At 35.1% G+C, this 21,462-nt stretch overlaps 2 protein-coding genes across 2 annotated transcripts in view; one reads left to right on the top strand and one right to left on the bottom strand.

Moving 5' to 3' along the window:
- Nucleotides 1–2: 2 nt before the first annotated feature.
- Nucleotides 3–12,440, bottom strand: Fbxo42 (F-box protein 42). Its single transcript, XM_069831412.1, has 8 exons — nucleotides 12,175–12,440; nucleotides 11,953–12,084; nucleotides 11,659–11,870; nucleotides 11,396–11,574; nucleotides 8,793–8,923; nucleotides 5,617–5,756; nucleotides 3,972–4,138; nucleotides 3–1,228 (listed from the first exon to the last, which is right to left on the bottom strand). Exons 1-8 carry the CDS (start codon nucleotides 12,332–12,334, stop codon nucleotides 385–387), a joined length of 1,965 nt encoding a protein of 654 aa, XP_069687513.1. The 5' UTR covers nucleotides 12,335–12,440; the 3' UTR covers nucleotides 3–384.
- Nucleotides 12,441–12,496: 56 nt separating this feature from the next.
- The window catches only part of Miga (mitoguardin), a 714,963-nt gene continuing 705,997 nt past the window's right edge, over nucleotides 12,497–21,462 (top strand). Inside the window, exons 1-2 of the mRNA XM_069831414.1 lie at nucleotides 12,497–12,936; nucleotides 13,065–13,218. Coding sequence (XP_069687515.1) covers nucleotides 12,838–12,936; nucleotides 13,065–13,218 — 253 coding nt within the window. The 5' untranslated portion in view covers nucleotides 12,497–12,837. The remainder of the gene's footprint in view (nucleotides 12,937–13,064; nucleotides 13,219–21,462) is intronic.

Below are 21,462 nucleotides of genomic sequence, written 5' to 3'. Positions count from 1 at the left end.
TGTATTTTCATAAATTATTTAATTTCTCTCTCCATATTTATTTCATACAGTACATTCATTCCATTGTTAAATAGATTTAATATCACAACATTTGATGTAACTGTTTAGTACAACACAAATGTGAAACTGAACAACTGATTGCAATGGCCGCTGGAAAGATAAATGATTTAAACTGTTAGCATTCATGGCTGTTGCAAAGAAATTGCAAGTGTAATTACATGTTATAAAGAATGGCACAATGAACTTCTACTTGGATTGTCGTCAATATTCCAGATCCTTCATATCGATCAGCCTGTATATTCGCCAATATAAGGTGTTATTAGCACAATGCGTGTGAATATTAAAATTTGGCTAACTTGCAGATATTTTGCAAATTGAAACAGTTTATATAATTCCTCTCGGTGCTGTAATGAAGTGCAGTGAGTTGGAAACTGTGTTTGTCACGTTGGACGACAGCTGAGCTTGGGATGTTATGGACGTGGCATCTTTTTGAATTCCGCCAAACATTATTAGTTCGCCTTTTCCTGCAACAAGTGTATATAAAATTTTTTCTTCTGGTTCACCGTTTGATATGTTTTCAGGTTTTATTGGAAGCCATTCCACGTAACATTCATCAGTTAAAACATGAGATATATCCAAAACAAACATCGTCATGGCATTCTTTATCACTTGGGATTTTGAAGGTGAAGGACTTGGTGAGGTGTTCATAATATTAGGAGAAGCTATCGGGTTTGATCGTGCTGCTGAGACATTCTGCATAGGAATGCTGCTGCCATTACTGCTGCCGCTGCCACTCCCACTCCCACTTTTAGATAGATTTCTTATTCTTTCCTCCATTCGTCTTAGAGATTCAAGCTGTCGTTGACGATTCTTGGAGGCATTAGGTTTCAGTACTGGTGATGGGTCACGGAATGCTGCCATACCCAAACCACTTGGCCCTGCATTTTCGTTATCACTAAATGATGATGCTATCAAAGGTTTCGTTGGACAATTAAGTTGATTTACTCTGGCATGATCGTTCACGTGCGGTCGATGTTCTGGAGATGGTCGACTGCATGAAGGACCTGGAATTTCGTTGTCACTTTCTTCTCCACTGCTAGAGCTTGTGGAGACTGCTGGTTGCGGGACGTTTCCTGCTGACAGTGTTCTGGAACTGAGTGTTCCCCGACGCCCATTGACATTCAAATCTCTGTCCACTGGCCGAGGCTCAGACAAACACTCCAGAGCTCTAAAAGAAAAGGCACATTTTCAAACAGTGATATGAATGATTTATCTTTCGTATACAGTATTTTCTGCTACTGATGAGGCTGGATTTGAATACAAACCTCACTTTTACATTCGTACAATTAAAGTTTCCCCGTCATTTACAACATTTTTTTCTTTGTCCTTTCAATTTTCCTATAATAATATTTTTTTCCCTGTATTTATGCTGCCGTAATTTGAAACTTTTCGCAATTTACGTTTCCGCCAAATGGAGAAAAGAAAAGAAAGCGTCCATGCGAAAAATTGAACATAAAACTAATGTACATTTTACTATAAATACAGTCAATTCATGCAGATTAAAGTATAAACAATTCTGTGATCACGTGTTTTTCTCATGTGATTACTAGACTTGATGGCATTTTGGAAGGCGGTCAGCTGCTATATGCGCCGTAGCAGTTTTGGTATGTGACGTCACAAGCTTGTACAGTAGAACCAATCAGAATCAGTCTATAACAAGTACTTCTCGAGTTCGTTTGTTCACGTGTGAGTGTTTCAATATATTAAATAAGTAAAACTAACATTTACTGTGTGTGTGTGCGTGCGTGTGTGTGTGTAAGATAAATAAATGGAAGAAGAGACTGTAAAAAAACAAGTACAGCACGGGCAGGCGCGGAAAACAGTGTGTAAGGTCTTAGATCATATATACCCAGATAGCTCGGCCTTATAGGCTTTAACAGTAACAACTTTTGTCAGGTTTACTATGCTGCCATCTAGTTGTTACATAAGGAGTCACGTCATAATTCCCATTTGAATTGCATTAGCGACTGTATTGTCATCTCGTGTTCATTTATGTCGGACAGGTGGCGATCTTGGCAGTTGTTCTCTTCAAAGTGCTGCCGATTTTAGCACAGGGATGAGCTATCTGTTACATATATGATCTAGGGTAAGGTGTATAATTATTTTAAAAACGTTGACGAGCAGAATACTGCTGGCCATCTTGATGCTAGCTGCAACATTGCCAACGCACAAGAAAAGACTTCAGAAGCATGTGGTGTGGGATTGAGAACCGTGCTAAGAATATTGTTAGTGAAGGAAAGAGGGTTTGTTTGGTGTCATGCTTACAGTAATTAACAGCTTAGATAATTATTGTCTTTTGATAATTTAAATTCTCTCCTGCGCTATTTGTATTGCACGTGCTCGTGAAGTACGATGTGGCAATGTTGTACGCTGCCTTGGTCTCTCTGTCTCTCTCGACGCAAACGCTAGCAGACTACTGCCTTCCGAATTGCCGTCGACTCTAGTGAGGAACAAACTGTGGAGGGCATTTTCGACAGCCATTGAATATGAAAAAATCTATTCAATGACATGCCAGATAATTTTTTTTTCTTTAAAGAATGGGTGTAAAAACGTGTATTTATTTGGAAATATTGAAACTGATTTTTTTGCAACATTCTTTTTTTATAGAATTAGCATAACTTTGCCATACCACCATGTGATACTGTCACCTGACACACTCATACAGATGATGCAGTAGTGTGCGAAGAACAAAAATACGCATAGTTGCACATTTCGTGTGTTGGTGCTCCCACCAGTAGAAGAATTATTGCATAGTGATACAGTGAAATTTTTTTGTTCATCCCCTCCTTGATATAAAAATCAATTATGCCATCCTTATAACCAGACAGGGGATTTTCGGTCCTGATACTGAACGCTAGGTCTATGTCAGTTGTAGGGAGACATGGCTAATGAGAAAGACAGGCTATGGCGTGAATCAGAGTCACATGGTTATCTCAGTCTAGTCATGGCCATCATGACACTTGCTTAATATAAACATACAGAGCGTTCGCCTACGGGTGGGGCCAGGAAAGCGGCCTGCTTGCGGGAATCTTCTATCCGTAAGCTTCCGCTTTCTATACTATACTCTGTAGGGTTTTAATTTTAAAGTTTAGCAGCAGTAAAGACTGATGTTTTTGAAACACTAACTTCCTGTGAAACACGTCTTAGAGATTTATTAGGAGAGCGTGCACTGATTTCATCAATTTTTTCTCCCGTCAATACTCTTCATTTTCGCTTAGGAATTGTAGCATTTATCGACCCTGTTGTCCTTAATTTGTTAACAAGACGTCTAACAGTTTCTCTACCCTGAACTGGAGCACCCGAATATCTCACTTCAAATTGCCTACACACCTCTCTACATGACTCTGTTTTCACATATGCATCATACATAAAAACTCTTTGTTCAAGCATGAATTTTGCGTTTTGCATTGTTAACAAATTTTACACAACGCTGAATATTTAAGCAACTGTGTCAAGAAACTGCACTGCACGTGTTAAATACTGCAACATCTGGCTCACAATTGATAACTTGTCGACCTTGATGTCCTTGATTGTCGAGCGTGTCTCAACAACTGCGCGCACAAAGTGGCGTATCAGTACATGCCGCTTTCCTGGCCTCACCTGTAGGCGAATGCTCTGTATGTTCAATGTTCTAAAAAACAAAGGAATTGCTATATTAAACTCATGTTAAACGTACATTTATGTATAAACTTATTCAATGTTGGCCATGTCAAGACTAAGAATGTGACATTGCGCCATAGCCTGTCTTTCTCGTTAGCCACACAGGGAGGCAATGAATTCATAGCTATGCTCTCTCCATATGCCAAGGAACGTGACATCTTATCACTGGCTAGAGACCAAAAATGCGCTGTCTGCTTATAACAATACTGTATAAGACCAGAGCTTTCCGAACATTTACATTTGAAACAGACCTTCTGTTCACTACATCTGCTGGTACAACATCATCTTCTCGAGGTGGAACCCAGACATTAGCAATGCTGATCCGCAGTTGTGAAGGAGTGTTCCACTGTGCATTGTAAGTAAATGTTGGTGCAGTGGAAACAGGACTCCGACTAAAGATTACTACTCGTTGACCAATCTGGAAATAAGTATGAAACAGGAGTACATTATATTCAATATCACTATACAGACAGTTGTCCTTAGTGGCTGGGTGATAACCATGCTTGCCATTACATTTACGGTTTGCAAATGTAAATGCGGATGAGGATAACACATCACAATGAAAAAAACTTAGCATCACTTCTTTCAGAAGCGTGACTCAGAACTGCCATGCCATTTGTTTTCAGAATTAGTATATTAAAGGTTCACTCCCACTCAGTGTTGGTAAAGTCAGTCCCTACCATTAAAAACGCGGTAAACTAAGTCCCTGCCAAAAATGGTGTATAGGCAAACTGAGTCCTTGCTAATAAAGGTGTATAGGTAAACTCAGTTCCGACTAAATTTCGTCACTTGGAATTGGCAACAAACTAGTACGACTAATTGGTTGGTATGGTTAAAAATACTCTGTGGTAAAAACATTTTGTCATCTTCCTTAAGATCGTCTGGGAAACTGCCAAGCTCTTACATGATTTTAAGGTATAGAAAGAAATTTAAAAGAAAGTGATTTGACAAAATGAAATCTTGCGATATCATGATTCGCTATATAATTTTTTCCCTTAAAAATCCTTCCTTCTCCTCGACTGCTGTTTTCTTTATACCCTTGTCATTCAGTGAAACAGAATTTGACTGGATGTCCTCCAATAGCTCGGTAAAAGTATATATATATTCGGATGGTTACTATAAAATAATGTATTCAAGCGTGAATGGAAAGACTCGCAGCTTTTGTGGTTCTGTTAGTTGTGGCTGCGAAACGGGCCCAAAAACATGGTAGAAATAGTGTATCTGGTGCAATGTATGTCTCAAAGACGTAATCATGGTGTATTATGAACAAAAACAACTATTAACTTTGAAATATTTTATAGAATTATAACAGCATAATAAATCAAATATGTTTCCACGCATTTTTGTAAGAGCTGGACATTGCTGAAGATGATACTTATCCATTTCTTCCTGAAGACTGCACAATGGTGAAGAAAAAATTCCAAATTTTGTTGAAGTGTTTTGACAAACAGTTATGCTCTGTGAGTAATCGAAAGGATGCAACTGCACTTTTCCTAGGATACTCAGGAATTACTGTCATCCTCTGAGGAGTTTAGTGCTGAGAGGAATGGTTCTGATTAGTCTAGCACGGTACTGGAGTGGGAGGGAACAGTGACAGCGGCAGTCTGGAAGGAAGTACAATTATACTGAAAACATTTCACTCATATATAGAGTACCTAACACGTGCACACAGTCGCACACTACTACAAACTGAAGACTGAATATTTTTGGACGATTAATACTTCCCACTCTGCTCGGCTTGGCTTGTCTGTAGCAACAAAAGAATCTACCTGCAAACCCCTGCACCGATGGCAAGAATACCTCAGGTCCCAGCGCTAAACTCGTCGGAGGAAGACAGTACAGTTTGTTGTACATTTAAATACTCTCATCTTTTATTATTTTAATAAAAATGAATACCTTGCACGCTGGATGGCACCACATGTGTGTTGCAGCCCACTGGGGATTCCTCACTGCTACCTCCCTCCATGTCCAAACTGGATCTGTCAGTGAGAGGAGCCAGACATCACTGAAAACCATGTTTGGACCTCCACAGCCACCTGTAACGAAGAACTCTCAGTTAGGCCTACTCATAGGCTGATGTCTTCCGAAACAAAATAATCAAGGTGTATCTAAAAAAAAAAAAATTAAATTACAGTTTATTTAACGACACTCGCAACTGCCGAGGTTATATCAGCATCGCCAGTGTGCCAGAATTTTGTCCCGCAAGAGTAAATCTACTGACATGAGCCTGTCGTCTGGGACGGGATTGAACCCGCAACCTCGAGTATAGGAGGCCAGCGATATACCGACAATGCTACCCAGGCCGACAAATGTATCTAAATGGATAGGCCAAACTTGGGAAACATGTTCCTCGTAGCCAGGGAAGAAAAATATCTGTATGAACATGATTCAGAATTCTCTTCCATATGGTGCAGAATATCTTTTCGTATGTCCAGGATCCTGTTCATTTTCACACAGAAGCCAGTGAATGCAGTCAAAATGAGTTTTCTGTCATGACAAGGAGCCTGCTGATACAAACCTCTTACCTTCCTACCACTGCCATCTGCGAAACCAAGTTTATTGTTGTTTATTGTTAATAAAATAACATGGACAAAAATACAATCTTAGTTCTTCCATGAAGGAGTAAAAAACTCGTGCTCAGGGAGATATCTAAACACAAAGATAAACACAAGATAATTTTTTGACACAAACTGGGTCAAGAAAAAAAAATACAGGAATAAATTAAATTTAAAAATATAATTTCAATTTTAACAATTTAAGTCATACAAATACATATACATATTAAATCAATATATATTCTTTAAAAATTAAATTCCTAACGCTATTTTTGAAATTTCTGATACTAAAATCTTCCAAATTTGGGTATTTATCAATTATTTTATTGTATAACCTTGGACCAAAATAGGTACCATGGCTCAGAGCTGTGCTTGTGAAACACTTTGGTTCCTCTAGTCATATAAAATCGGATCTTTTAGTTCCATATTTATAATGATACAATTTGAATTTATTACGGTTTTTATGTATGAAGATTAATAAGGCAATATAATAAATCTGTTTAATTTTCAAAGCATTAAAATCAGTAAACAAAAGCTCAGATGAGTAATCAATTGGTTTATTAAGGCATATTTTAATTATTCTTTTCTGAATAAGTATTAGTGGAGTGAGATTAGTAATACATGCATGTCCCCACTCTAAAATTCCATACTGGAGAATGGATTGAAATAAAGCTAAATAAATGAGACGTAAAATATTAATTGGTAAATATGACTGAAGTATAACAAAGATATAAATTGTTTTACATAATCTATTGCATAAATATGTAATATGTTTGTTCCATCGTAAGTGTTCGTCGATTGTAATGCCTAAATACTTAACTTCTGAGGATTCGGTTAATATGGAACATTCACAATTTTGAGAAGAACAATCTGAATGATGAATTTTGAGCCTAAAGGAAGATTGAGGAGATTGAAGACCACTGGACCTTAGTGAAAATGGAACAACAGTTGTTTTGGATGTGTTTAAGGAAAGAGTGTTTGAATCAAACCACTCTTTAATTACCTGTAATTCATTATTCACATGAATATAAGTGCCTTTCCAAGATTTTTCACCAAAAAGAATTACGGTATCATCCGCATATGAATATACAACCCCATTATATTTGCGTACACATTCAATAATTCTTCACTTGTAAAGCATATCCGATACTATTGGTATGAAACCACAAACACTACTATGGAGTTGTAGATGATTGGGATTTCAGACAAAAAACATCCAATTTCTATAATGTACTTTTGAGTTGCAATACTATTCACCAGTGGCGTAGCGTCAATGTAAGCTAAAAAGCTTAGCTTCCCCAGTTGATAATAATTTCATAATAAACCTGCAGTTTATGGAGAAAATTATTTATTAATTTTAATAGAATTTATATTTATGCGTTAAATATTGTGATGCGGCAGCTCAGGATGATTTGTGATGCAGCAGTAAACAAGAAGCCTGCACACACCAGCTTCCAAGCAGACCGGTTTCTTCTGTGTAATCCACCCCGCAGATTTTCCATCCCTTTCTACTAAGCTACCCTAGTCGCAAGGCTCGCAAAGAAGCTAGCTTTAACATTTAAAATAAGTAGTTTCCGAGTTATCCCTTTTCGTCAGTTGTGTTCAGTTGAAGTGTTAGTGTGCACTGTGGCTGATATAATAAATAATGAGCGAAATAACGTTCCTGACACTGATTTACTTGAATTTTTTTAGGACAATTATATTATCAAAACTGACTTACGAACAAAAGTGTGATTTAAAAAACAAATGACCGACTCCCTTGCTGTCAATGAAGGACACAACCAAAAGACAGACGCATACTTACGTAATGATACTAATATTGTGATTTCTCTAAGTATGACAGGGAGTGAGCTAATGTTATACGTATACGTGTCTATTTGTTAAGAGATATGTGTAAACAGTGAAATCATATTTTACTACGTATCATTTGAGGTCATGCCTTATTGGTGTTACGATGTTCCAACCAATATTCGACTGCTGACTTGAAATTGACTACTATTTATTTTAAGACTGTATTTTTGTAATACGTTTTCTCATATTGCATGAAAGACAACTTGAGTTAGCTTCCCCTGCCCAAAATTTCATGCTACGCCACTGCTATTCACGGCACATGATCTACAAAAATTAACGTTAACCAATGCCCATGTGCCCTACTCAATGATAACATGAACTGGAGTGAGAAGCTAGTTAGAGTGTGTAAAAACAACAGGCCTAAAGTGAATGGTAAACTAACAGAAATGTTATAGGTAGTTTTTTCATATATCGATGTCTGTCACCAGAAAGTGTGGAAAGAATGTGGTAACCATAAATAATACCACTCTCTTCGAACGTTCATAACCGACTTCAGCCTGACTTACTATGTACAAACAAATAATAGTAATAGTGCAAGGGAAGTGAGGGAAATGTTTGTAACAAGGTCAGCACTAACAATGACGACATTCTAAGAATATCACTGTCACTCTTCTACTACAATTGAACATAAAAAATACCTAGTAAAAAATTAATTTTATGTATTACCCAATATCAGTATATTTTTGTCATCAAGTGAGATCTGAGACTGGCCATATCTAGAATGTGGTTTCACATCTGTTGTTGCTTGCTTGTTCCAAGCTTGAGTCTCCAAGTTGAAGCACCACACATCATTTGAACTACAACAGATATAAGGTGTATACATTACTTTGCAGGAATAGAAATAATAATAAATACATTACCACACTTTTATAAGCTGATAACCAGCACATATTACAACATTCTGAAATGGACCATCAAACATATTTATCATACAAATCTGGCTTTCAGGTAGTAGCTCCCTGTAAAGTAGGTTTGAATAATTTCAAGGAAAAATTGTTCCGGGGCCGGGTATCGATCCCGGGATCCTTCGCTTAGCACGCGAACGCTCTACTGATTGAGCTACCCCAGGAACTATACACGACACCGTTGAGTTCTGGCGTCTTATCAGCTCATGTGAGTTGTGTGGATATAAAAGGAAAAATTGTGACGGCGTCGTGTATAGTTCCTGGGCTAGCTCAGTCGGTAGAGCGTTTGCGAACTAAGCAAAGGGTCCCGGGATAGATACCCGGCCCCGGAACAATTTTTCCTTGAAATTATTCATATTTATCATATTTATAATGCTGCGCAAATACCAGAAAATTTTAATCTCAAGGTAAAAAAAAATACTGTATTCAAACATAAAAACTCAACATAAGTAAAATCTCCATATATTATACTACATTATGATAGTCTAGGATGTGACATGACATTCAAAGGAAATACAAAATTAAAATAAATGCAAATAGATGGCACAATAATGATTACTCCTAGAATAAAAGAAACCTGAAGTTTTATAAAGCAATTAATGTTATTCATTGTTCGATACACTTTTTTAACACTTATACACAATATTTCAACACAATTCAACCTACGCAGAACACATCACAAACTCCAATCACTACAGCAACATTGACACTGACATGACACAGCCATCCCGGCTGCAACGAGACGAAAACTCTTGGTCACGTGTTGGGATTCTGTCGAAAAACGGAGCTGCTGCCCATCAATCGACACCATAAGGCCAGGACCGGTATTGCTGGTGTCCTCAAGTGTCGCGGATGGGAGGTACACGAGGAGGTCCACTGCGTTTCATCCTTAGATTCGAACAGAAGAGCAGATATTGTAGCCATCCACAGGACTCAATCTAAGGGATTAGTCCTTGATCCTACAATCTGGTTCGAGAGGGATGCCCTGCAGGCACAACACGTTGATGAGGAGAAGAAATCCATTTATGAATCCTGCATCCCTTATCTAAGTGAGAAATATAACATTCCCACTAGTCAGTGGAGTGTTTCTGATCTTTTGTTTGGTGCACGTGGCACACTCCCTAAATTCACATGTGATATTTTAAAAGCACTCGGACTCCGATTTTTTAAAATTCAAAACATTCTGTTGAACATTCTTAAGGATTCAATCAAAATATTACATTATCATTTATATTTTTGCCATTGATGATTGTGTTGGGTTTGCATTTCTCTGAATTTTTTACTAAACAATTCCTGTCTTTCTAAATTATTCTGTAGTGCTTTTATTCTGGATCTTTATGGTCACCCTCATTGAGGGCAGATTATTTTCTTTAAATATTTATATACTACACATCCAACCAAAAAACCAGAAACTTAATACCCTAGAACAATATGAAATTTATAAACATACAAAAACAAACCCACATCACGTCCTGAACACTCAACTGGATTTCAAAACACACACCCTTTTCGACACAATCATGAACACACCTCACCACAATAGGAAACCAGAAGACAGTGCGGGATCTTTGCTAGGCTTCGTACAATGAAGGATACTACTTCGAAACTAGTCAGCCAGGTAAATTGCAAAAGTTAACACAGTAAAGATATTATAAAGTTATTCAGTAATTAATGGCTGTTCCAGAATTTCTGTATGTAAGTGAAGTATGGGTATTAACATCACCAAAATTAAATAACAGCTGCACTGCAATAATAACATTTCACAGAATGAGGGATAAGAAGAAGTGACTTCAATATAAAATCAATTATATTATGGTCCGGCAATTGGTTCTCACGAATTTCTACATGCTGTTCTAAAGTAACTATCAGGTTTAGAAATATCAAAATAACATACAATATGGTTTAAACAATGCAATTTATTGGCATATCATTATTTTTTTAAATGAAACATTTCAACTTATGGTTTGCTGCAATCTTACCCGGATTTGTCAGGGTTTGTCGAATGTGCTTTATCACACTTACGAAAAGGCACTTTTCAGTACCAACAATTTATTTTGTGTACACAAGGTAGTAGTGGTGGAGGCAGAGAGAAGGAAGGAAAGAAACTGTAAACTGAAGTTTACTCGTGAAAAAGGTCACAAACTTCGTTATGTGATGGTTATATAGGCTAAATAACATAATTTATTAGGAAATAAAATTCTGAGAAACTTTTATGACTGGTTGATTTCCAGCACCGAGCCATGTTCAAAGGTCTTGACTAGTGCTGATAATGAATTCTGTTAAGAAAAGTTGGAAATTAGTCACTACAAATTCCAGAATATGGTAGCAAAGAATTAATTAACTGTACAATAAATATTAGTCTACCTTCCATATTGTCCCAATAAGGCATTTGTTTTCTGCAGTCCACCAAATACAACCATCCATTCTCCCTGAATCGTGGCTGAGTGCCCAGCCATCGCGGGAGGAGTGGTTGGAGTGTTGATGCATGTCCACCTATTGGACACAATGCCATAAACATGAAGTTCATTAAATAACCTCCATGCCTGAAATGTAAAATAACTCGATGTAGTATTATAATCAATACAACTAAATTAAATTCAGAATATATCATAATACAACCTTTATACCTGATGAAGTGGATATGGAGATGGGTGGGTCCAACCTCCAAACAATATTAAGGCTTCTTTGTAACATACAATAGAAGCGCATGCTTTTGGGGAAGGATAAGTTCCCATTGTTAGTGGTCTCACCCACTGACGTTTGTTGAGGTCCAGACGCCACAGATCATTAAAGGTTGTGCTGGTTGAAGTACATCCTCCAAATACATACATAGAATTCTCTGCAAGAAAATTATATAATCCATATTGTATTAACTGATAGCTACGTAAGAAATAGCTGTGAAACTGAATATTATTACTTACCGTAACGACATGCAGAATGAGAATACCGTTTAGTAATCGATGGAGCCATTTCAGCTGGAGTAATATTTTCCCAACGAATATTAAAGTCTGATATTGCTCTGTTCAAGTTTTTCTGTGCGTGGCGAATAACATCTGTAAAAACAAAATGACACAGATTTATTTATTTATTTTTTTTGGATATGACATAAAATAATTAAAAGTTTATGCCACACAGATACTCACTTTTGACACTCCTATGCCACCTTTTGCATACCAGTGCACATTCTTGCAAATCTTTGTATGGAGCAACTAAGCTGAGAATATACTCTAAAACTTCATCTGGTAGGTCATCCACTGTACTTTCAAATTTAATGAACGATCCAACAGGGGCGTGTGAATTCATTTTTTTAAATTCACACTTTAATCACTCAATTTTCAGCACAACAAAAACGAATGACAGTACACAAAGTGCCATTCTCAAACTACACGAACCACCATTTCTGTACACACACAATTTCTGACACCTAGAGGAAGAAAATGGAACGAAAAGGCGGCTGCTAGTTGTGAATATGGATCATTGCCGCGGTATTTTGATTTTGTGTCCTGTTTTAATTTGTCATTGCTTTTCGTAAAGAGTAAGACGTTGGAAAACTGGTTATATAGGACCTTTAATAGGTGGTTTTCCTTCCTAAGAAATAATTTTTTTGCGATAGTCTGTTTTACAAGTGCAGTAAAAGGAAAACCGATGAATCAGGTTCGAATAACCTCTTTGAACTCAGCCACATGACAAATGTAGTCTGCTATCCATGAAGATTCCCTTTTATTTATGTGATACTTTTGAGATCTGAAGATAAACAGGCTGATTTGCGTGATTCGCGGATTTCAATATTGACAGATCTAGCCACAATGTCTCTCATAACACAATTGAATCCCATTATAACGAAATTCCCAAATCTGAGAAATTTCATACCATTAAGGAATGTGCAATTATCAGTACCTCAGAAGGTAAGTCCTTGTGTGTAATTATGAAATATGTTTAATTATAAATGCTGTATGATTTTTGCTTACTTTTGGTTATAGACATGTCTATGGATTAATTTTTCTTCATGATGTTTTGTGATATTTTACTTCAGGTTACTGTGCTGTCAGTGACAATAGGAGTTGCATTAATTGGGTTTCTGGCTCGATATCTGAGACGCAGGAGGAGGACTGTGAATCTTGGAACGTTTAGAAGAGGGGGTAAAAGAATTGCAGCCTCATCGCATGGAACAAGAAGTCCAAATGGAGGTTAGTGGTGCAACTTTATATTTTTTGTTTTGGATCTCCAAATATATGCAAGTGTTGTGCCTTTTTCAATTTAAATTGCTTGAGTTTTGTATTATATAATAATGCCAATTGGTAATTAAATCAGTGAGAGAGTACCTATGTCGATAAATATTTTAATTTCTTTATTGAATTTATGTTAAATGTATACATTGCTGTGTCAGAGTCACTGGTTAACATATTCTTTTGACTATTAAGATACGTTAATGTTTTTGAGCAAATTTTGATAGGTAACTATTAACTTTTGAAATGTATCTTTCATTTCGTTATGTTTATGTCTTTTCAATAATTTATTCTCCTTTGTTGTTTGATAAAATCATCGACTCAATGTTTTGAGAATCCATATTATTTGCATTGTTTTAAGTCTTTAGGATTTATGCAGATGACATTCAAAGAAGGATACGTTTTGTTTATAATATTTAAAATTTACTTTCAAATTTATGGCATATAATTTGGATTTAATACAATCAAATATAGACTATTTTGACCTTACAACATGTTAGACTATTTCTGTTTTGTGATCTTATATTAACTTCAGTCATTTATTTTTTTTAATAATTTCATTCTCAGCCTACATATATTTTACCGATGACACTTTTCAAACATAATCGTAACATAACATGTTAACATTTATATTTATTTGAAGAACAAGAATGTTAGAATAAAATTGTGATGTCATTATCAAATATACCGCTATTTGTTGCATACTAGTGTCAATAGATGGCAGCACAGCAAACATATTTCTGTGTTAAATGCATTTATTAGTGAATGCGTTGTCAAAGTAGTTTATATATTCCCGTTCCTTTAGAATTTTTAATTTTGCCTTACAGTATTCCTTGTGGGACTTTGCTTAAGATCATGTGCTATTTTCTTACTTTAATATCACATATTAGAACATTAATGGTGTGACCTTAATAACCTTCTAACAACTATGCATTTCGGAGAGTATGTATAGCGCAAGCGCAGTATGATATGGCGGGAACTGGTAACCAGTGCAATTACCGCGGCATTTAAACGTAATATGTTGTAGAAATAGTTTCAGTTCATTAAAAAAAAGTTAATTTTAAAATACTTTTATTTTTTCAATAACGTTACCTGAAATTAGACTTGACGTGATTGATTTTGCTACACCGAGTTGCGCAATGGCGTGATGGCATAAACTGTAAGATTCGAATTTAGATAGTCGAAAATGCCTTTCTTAACGACTCAACATAAAAACAAACATAATACAATTAGTTTAAATTACATTTGTATTAATAATTTAGATTATTTTGTTGAAATATTTATATGAATTATACTAAATTAAATTAAAATAAAATGTACTGGAATACTGCTAAAATAATAACTATTGCCGATCATTCTGGTCGAAGTTTTTACCGTAGTTTTCCTCGACTGAATGTAACTAATTTGCAGGTAAATAAAGATGAATGCCGGATTGAACCCCAATTACCACAAAATATTATGGTACATCAGCATCAAGCAAACCCAACAGTAAACTATACAGTCGCGATATGACTAAGGGATGATTTATTTGTGTAAATAGTAGTCTTAGAGTTAATATTATAATTAAAATTATATTTTTAATTTCAGAAAATAGTTTATTAAAATATTTACGAGTTAAAGCGACTATAAATAAATATAGCTAAAACTAATGTAAAATAATGCGAAAATAATGTATCATACGTATTTTTACGTACACAAATATCTTCAATAGCCTTAACCGAAAAAGTGAAGTACCGGTAGACCTAAACTTATTAAAAAATGTCTGAGATGGTATCAATGACGGTTTTAGGAAAAAAATTCTGCAGTCTCACTTAAATATAAAATAATATTGTACCTTCAACTGTTTCTTCATAATATGTTAAAATTATAAATAAAAATACAAATACAATAAATTATATTATGACAACCATATAATACAGTAATTAATCTATACTAATAATAAATCTGTAGCCGAAATTTTTCTGGTAATTTTCGATTTTCCAAAAATAATTGGTCCTAACATATATAATTAATCTCCCTGAAACGGAAAATCGTTTTTTGAAATTTTTGTTTGTATGTCTGTCTGTCTGTCTGTCTGTATGTTTGTTACCTTTTCACGCGATAATGGCTGAACGGATTTCGATGAAAATTGGAATATAAATTAAGTTCGTTATAGGCTATATGGCATTCAAAATACATTATTTAAAAGGGGGGTTATAAGGGGGCCTGAATTAAATAAATCGAAATGTCTCGCTTATTATTGATTTTTATGAAAAATGTTACATAACAAAAATTTCTTTAAAAATCATTTCCGATAAGTTTTATTCTCTGAAAAATTTTGATAGGACTGATATTTAATGAGATAAATGAGTTTTAGAATTAAAATAACTGCCACCTAAGGCCGTGTAATGAATTAAAAAAAATGACTTCGTCTATAAGGGCCCTTGGACAGCAACAATCGAAAGCTATGAAAGATAGCCTACATATAATGTTTCTGTGTTTGTATGAAGTAATATCGGAAGCTAAATTAACCGATTTGTATAATTAATTATTAATTCACCATTGGAAAGTGTAGTTTCTCTAGATGGACATAATGCTATAATATTATTACAGTAACTTCTGAGTGAATCGAGGACAGGTAAGATTAAAATAGCTTCTTATGCACAGAAAACTTGATAGGCTATTCTGTACATTCGTTTCCTGTATTTCCTAAAATGATTTTTATGACCAAATGAATGGTCTCTGGATTAAAATGATCGCATTTTAATTATGCAAATACAATTTAAATTAAGTAACATAATAAACGATTTATCCTATATCAAACATGAATGTTCCCTGGATCAAATGTCCTATTTTAATTATGTAATTACTTTATATTTATTTGTAACGGGTGCAGCGGAGCGCACGGGTACGGCTAGTATTAAATAACTGTGTTAACAATGCTACTGGATCATTGTAATTGACTACAAACTTATTGCTCAACAAAAGAATTTGAAACGGTCCTCTGACTTTTTTATGGTGTTATAAGATGTGTTATTCAACATATCTGTGTTACTTAAAATGATTAATTTCATCTAAGAATATAAAGAAATTATTTACAACACCATTAAGAATTCATTTCGCATTGTTACGCTTACGCATTTGTTTACACAAATTTCTCTTCGGTAAAGGAATGTTGAAATATCCTTCCTGGACTAAAGGAGTAAGGCTCGAAATAAAATTTACCAAGAAATAAAAAAAATCCTCGGATTGTGATGTGAGCAGTACAATTTTTATATAATCTTTTTATTATCTTTATACATAAGTATTGTGAACATAAAGCCAAAATAATTCATTAGTCATTATAATATAATTATATATAATTATAATATATAATAAATTATATTATATTATAGAGTTGCTATAATTCTGTATACAAACATACAGACACTTATTTCCCCCCAAATTTGGGATATCATTTGCATTAAATAAAGCTATCTGCTATATTGTACCAATACATATACAATTAACAGCGAAACTGAATTTATCATACTTCCACTCTCATAACATTAATATCCTGATAGTTACAAACAGATTATTCTCATACTTCATGGAAGAATGTACTTGCTTTAGAAAAGAAGTGTTTTCTTTGTTGAAGTCGTAGATATACTCGCATGAAAACTCTGAATTGGCTTTAATTTGAAGCAGTGCTTTTATATTATTTTTTTTGGAATTCATTCCTTTCAGGTGTTCAAATTATTTTCATGAAAGAAAACACTCTCCACAGGTGCAGAAATTCTGGGAGTTCTCATAGTTCTCCTCCCAAGAGTAGGTCTTTCACTGCAAACTGAGCATTTTCCTATCTTTCTATTCTGCCTTCCTCTTAGTCTCCGGATATGATCCACATATCTTAATGTTGTCTATCATCTGATAGCGGTATCTTCTTTTGCCCTGAACTCTTCTCCCATTCACCATTTCTTCCAGAATATAAAAATAACTTCGAATTATTAAAAATGACCAAAAATGCCGAAAAAATATAAAAATGACCTATTAGTTAAAAAAATGCAAAACAAATGCAATATAAGGAATTATATTTTTATGTTGACATTAACATAGAAAGGATTCTATATTAATAGGCATCGTTCTAATGTGAATAATAAGATGACTTTTCATCAACATCTGTCGCCTATTTATAACATATCCAGACACGCTTAAATCTTACAGCAAATTGTAAGTCTATTTATTTATCCTAATTACGTTACTCTAATTTCTGTTTAAACGTTACACTCAGTGATATAGATCTCCTCAAATTCCTGGCACTTTTTTGTTATAAAAGTCCAAGGCTTAATACATTTTTTCCCTTTCATTACCTATAAATAATAATGAGGAGTATAAAGAATATCACATTTTGGGAGGACCAATAATACTTCGAAATTAAAAGAAACGTCTGCTTTTCTTTTCTGAAAGTAAAACAGTTGAAGAATAGCAAAGCGCAAGCTAGTGAATAGATTATATTTCAGGATTTCGCAACAGTGTGCTAAGTATGCTAATCTTGTACGTCTCAAATTAAAAAAATAATAATTCCGATTCTCTGGTTAATTTAATTTTCAACACACGTTTGCGAAGACTGTAGACCTAATTGCAAATTAAGCATTAATTAAAAATCACATATGCTAACGGAGAGGAATACATAAATAAATTAAAAAAAAAATACTTTTCTCTAGACAAGCATGTAGAATGATGTCAGGTGCAGGTAAGGAGAATGTATCAACATAACGCAAATTTACGAAAGGGAACCTGGGTTTAATACAGAGAAGGTTCCTGAAGAGGAAGTTGTCAGTGCATTGAAAAGTTTCAGGAGTAGAAAATTTTAAAATGGAATCATAAAAGAGGTGCTTGCGAACAGAGAGGAGAGAACAGAGATGAATAAATTCATGAGACAAATATTCAGAGAATGCAAAGTATTTCAGACAAGGGCGAGGGCTCTTCTTTCTCTTTACTGATATAAAAAATACTGTTTTATGGTGAGCACACATTAGTGTTAATGAAGAATGTTGGTTGACCAAAAATTAATTGTTAAAGTGCATTATAGCATGGTTATGTGGAGGGGGAAATAATACAAAATACTTACGTAATTTTTTTTTCTGCAACATGATTGATAGACATAAAGTAGAAGGGAAAGGTGCAAACTACACACTACACACGCACGCACATGCACACAGAAACTCTTACTATTACTTTATTTTCGATAACGATGTGCTTATTAATGGGCCAAGTCCTTCATGTGCCATTGGTTTTGTTTTATTTATAGAGATTTAGCCCATATTCTGTTATGAGTATATTTAATCAAATTCTGGCTTTTTTAAATGTCTCTGTCTGATGTCTTATATGATTACCAGGTCGTCTACAGATAATATGGTATTGAGTTGTAATATTCTTGACAGTTGAGTACGTGATATATTTTCGTTTTGTCATTTTGTTCATTCATATACATGTCTAATAGAGTGGGTAAAAGAGAATATCCTTGTCGCAAACCTCTGCTTATCTCAGCAGGAATTTACAAAATTTGAAATTGCATTTGATTGTCATTTTGTTCTCTTTGTATATATTTCTCTTGTACATATTTATTGCTTATGTAATTAGTAAATTTGTAACTTTGAAAATGTAATTATTCAGAAATTTAAAAACATGTAGTATTACAACATATATAGTCGACCTGGTTGGCGGTTTGGTATAGCGCTGGCCTTCTTTGCCCAAGGTTGCGGGTTCGATCCCGGGCCAAGTCGATGGAATTTAAGCGTGCTTAAATGCTACAGGCTCATGTCAGTAGATTTATTGGCATGTAAAAGATAGGTAGGTAGGTAGGTAGCTAGATAGGTAGCTAGCTAGATAGATAGATAGATAGATAGATAGATAGATAGATAGATAGATAGATAGATAGATAGATAGATGGATGGATGGATGGATGGATGGATGGATGGATGGATGGATGGATGGATGGGTGGGTGGGTGGGTGGATGGGTGGGTGGGTGAGTGGATGGATGGACGGATGGACGGACGCACAGACGGACAGACAGACAGATAGATAGAATTAAAATATGATACTTGCTAACGAATTGTACACTGGCGTTCAAAGATATCTGACCTCCAATTTTCTGATCGTGTAAGCGAACTTTCTAGTTAGAATCAGAGCTAACAAACTGACAATCTTTGAAATAGTTCAGCGTGAGCTAGTTCTCAATAGATGACCCTACTTTTTTGGGACGGGTAAAAGTATTTGAGAAAACGTTGATATAGATAAAGTACGGTATAATTTATTCTCATAAGTGACAGTAATAGCGGCTTCCCGCTAAATCTAGTGTTTTTTTTTACAATCATTGGGGGAGGGTTTAATTTTGAATTTTATATTGCGGGTATATTTATGCATGCCTACTATTGGCGACACTGACTGTTATCTTCGCCACCTATTCATAGAAGTAATAACTAAAGAAGTCACACTTACTTGAACAAATTATCGATCACTATCGATTAGTAGGGGTCAGATATCTATGAACACCTGTTATTATATATTTAAAATATTAAAAAAAAGATTTTTTTTCTGCGAGAGAGCGAAATTTTTATTTCGTCATACTGATTTTTTCGTAAAATTAAATTATTGGTTCAATTGAAATATTTAAACATTAAATTATATGGGAAAAAGGCAAGGGGCAGAAAATAATTTCGTAATACTAAATATTTCGTTATACTGGCGTTCGTTAGGCCGTAAAATCTTATTGCATTGGAATCAAACCGTGTGGAAGTAGCATTACACCACTTTTGCTCTAAATATTTTTGTTATGAAGATAGAGCAGAACCTGGTGTTCAAACGTGTCTGTATTTTATTTTTTTACATTTCGATTACATAAGTGAGCGGTAAGCTTTATATTCTCACGTGTAGTAAATGTATTGGTACAGTAGTGCATTTATTTAAGGCAGTGATGTCATATGTAACCGGTCCTGTATTGCTGACACACCCAGCGAAGAGCTCACGCTGAAGAAGTAAGATGGCTTGGAGAAAATCTTTATGACCAAGTCTTATTGTCTCTCACGAGGTATGAGGGACAAGGCCAACAACTCATCGCATCCCGCCATTCATAAATAGCATAATAAACCGTAATATAATAAAACATGAGTATTATGTTCATTTTGTGTAATGCACTTTGGGAAAGTAGGTTTATACTGCATCTTATGGTTCTGACTATATGTCGGCGAAGTTTATACGGCGTTTGATGTTTATATGGATATAATCATGGTCTTTAATTGAATGAAATAAACCGCGAGTTTGTAAGGCTAAATTTATGGCGCCTTTCGGAATGGAGCTGGTGTATTTTGATTCAAGCATGTTGGATAACTTTCTCTGAGTTGAAGTATTTGGAGTAGCTTGTTTTTAAAATGTGCTGCTTAGGCGTCATCATCGGTAAGTCCTTCATAAATGTCAGGTCAAGTATTCCGTTTCTGTGAGTAAATTAATGTCAAATGATTTCGACTTATCAATTTTATTTTCTCTCTAGTTTGGTAGTCTGTATGACTATTGATTTTTGGCTTGAAAACTGTTGTGTATCTTTCACAACAAATTTATAGTCTGACGTTGGATAGTACAGTAATTCTGGACATATTTTGAAATTACATTTCCTCAGTTTCAAATGTGATTTATTCTGCGATGGCGCGGGGCTCCGTACCTCGTTAGCAGAAACAGGTTGTACGACGGAAAGATAAGGGTGAGATTTCCATAAGAGCTGCTCAGAATAGGAGGCGTGTGTTTACATCAGTACTTTGCTTCGGATTCCACATTCAATAAACCTAGAAGTCTCCTCAGAGGATATCTATTGTATTTCCTTTTGGTTGATATCCTGATAGTTGGTCAATAATATTTGACGAGCTGGTGCAATATGAGCGTTAGCCGGTTAAAGCTGATCTTAAATATTCGTTTTTCAGGCTTCTATTACAGTTATGTTACCGGTTGTTCTTTATGATTGTGAAACTTGACTACCACTTTGAGAGAGGAACATAGATTAAGGGTATTTGAGAATAAGGTGCTTAGGAAAATATTTGGGGCTAAGAAGGACGAAATTACAGGAGAATGGAGAAAGTTACACAACACAGAATTGCACGCGTTATATTCTTCAACTGACATAATTAGGAACATCAAATCCAGACGTTTGAGATGGGCAGGGCATGTAGCAAATATGGGCGAATCCAGAAATGCAT

Source organism: Periplaneta americana, chromosome 7 (assembly GCF_040183065.1).
Source record: "Periplaneta americana isolate PAMFEO1 chromosome 7, P.americana_PAMFEO1_priV1, whole genome shotgun sequence".
Lineage (NCBI taxonomy): Eukaryota > Metazoa > Arthropoda > Insecta > Blattodea > Blattidae > Periplaneta > Periplaneta americana.
This window is presented reverse-complemented; position numbering and strand designations above follow the sequence as displayed.

Coding starts and splice junctions, on each gene's coding strand:
- Fbxo42 (XM_069831412.1), bottom strand. CDS start 12,334: ATGAATTCACACGCCCCTGTTGGATCGTTCATTAAATTTGAAAGTACA. Junction 12,085..12,174: donor GTGGCATAGGAGTGTCAAAA/GTGAGTATCTGT, acceptor TTGTTTTTACAG/ATGTTATTCGCCACGCACAG. Junction 8,924..11,395: donor TTATTGGGACAATATGGAAG/GTAGACTAATAT, acceptor TATCTGTTGTAG/TTCAAATGATGTGTGGTGCT.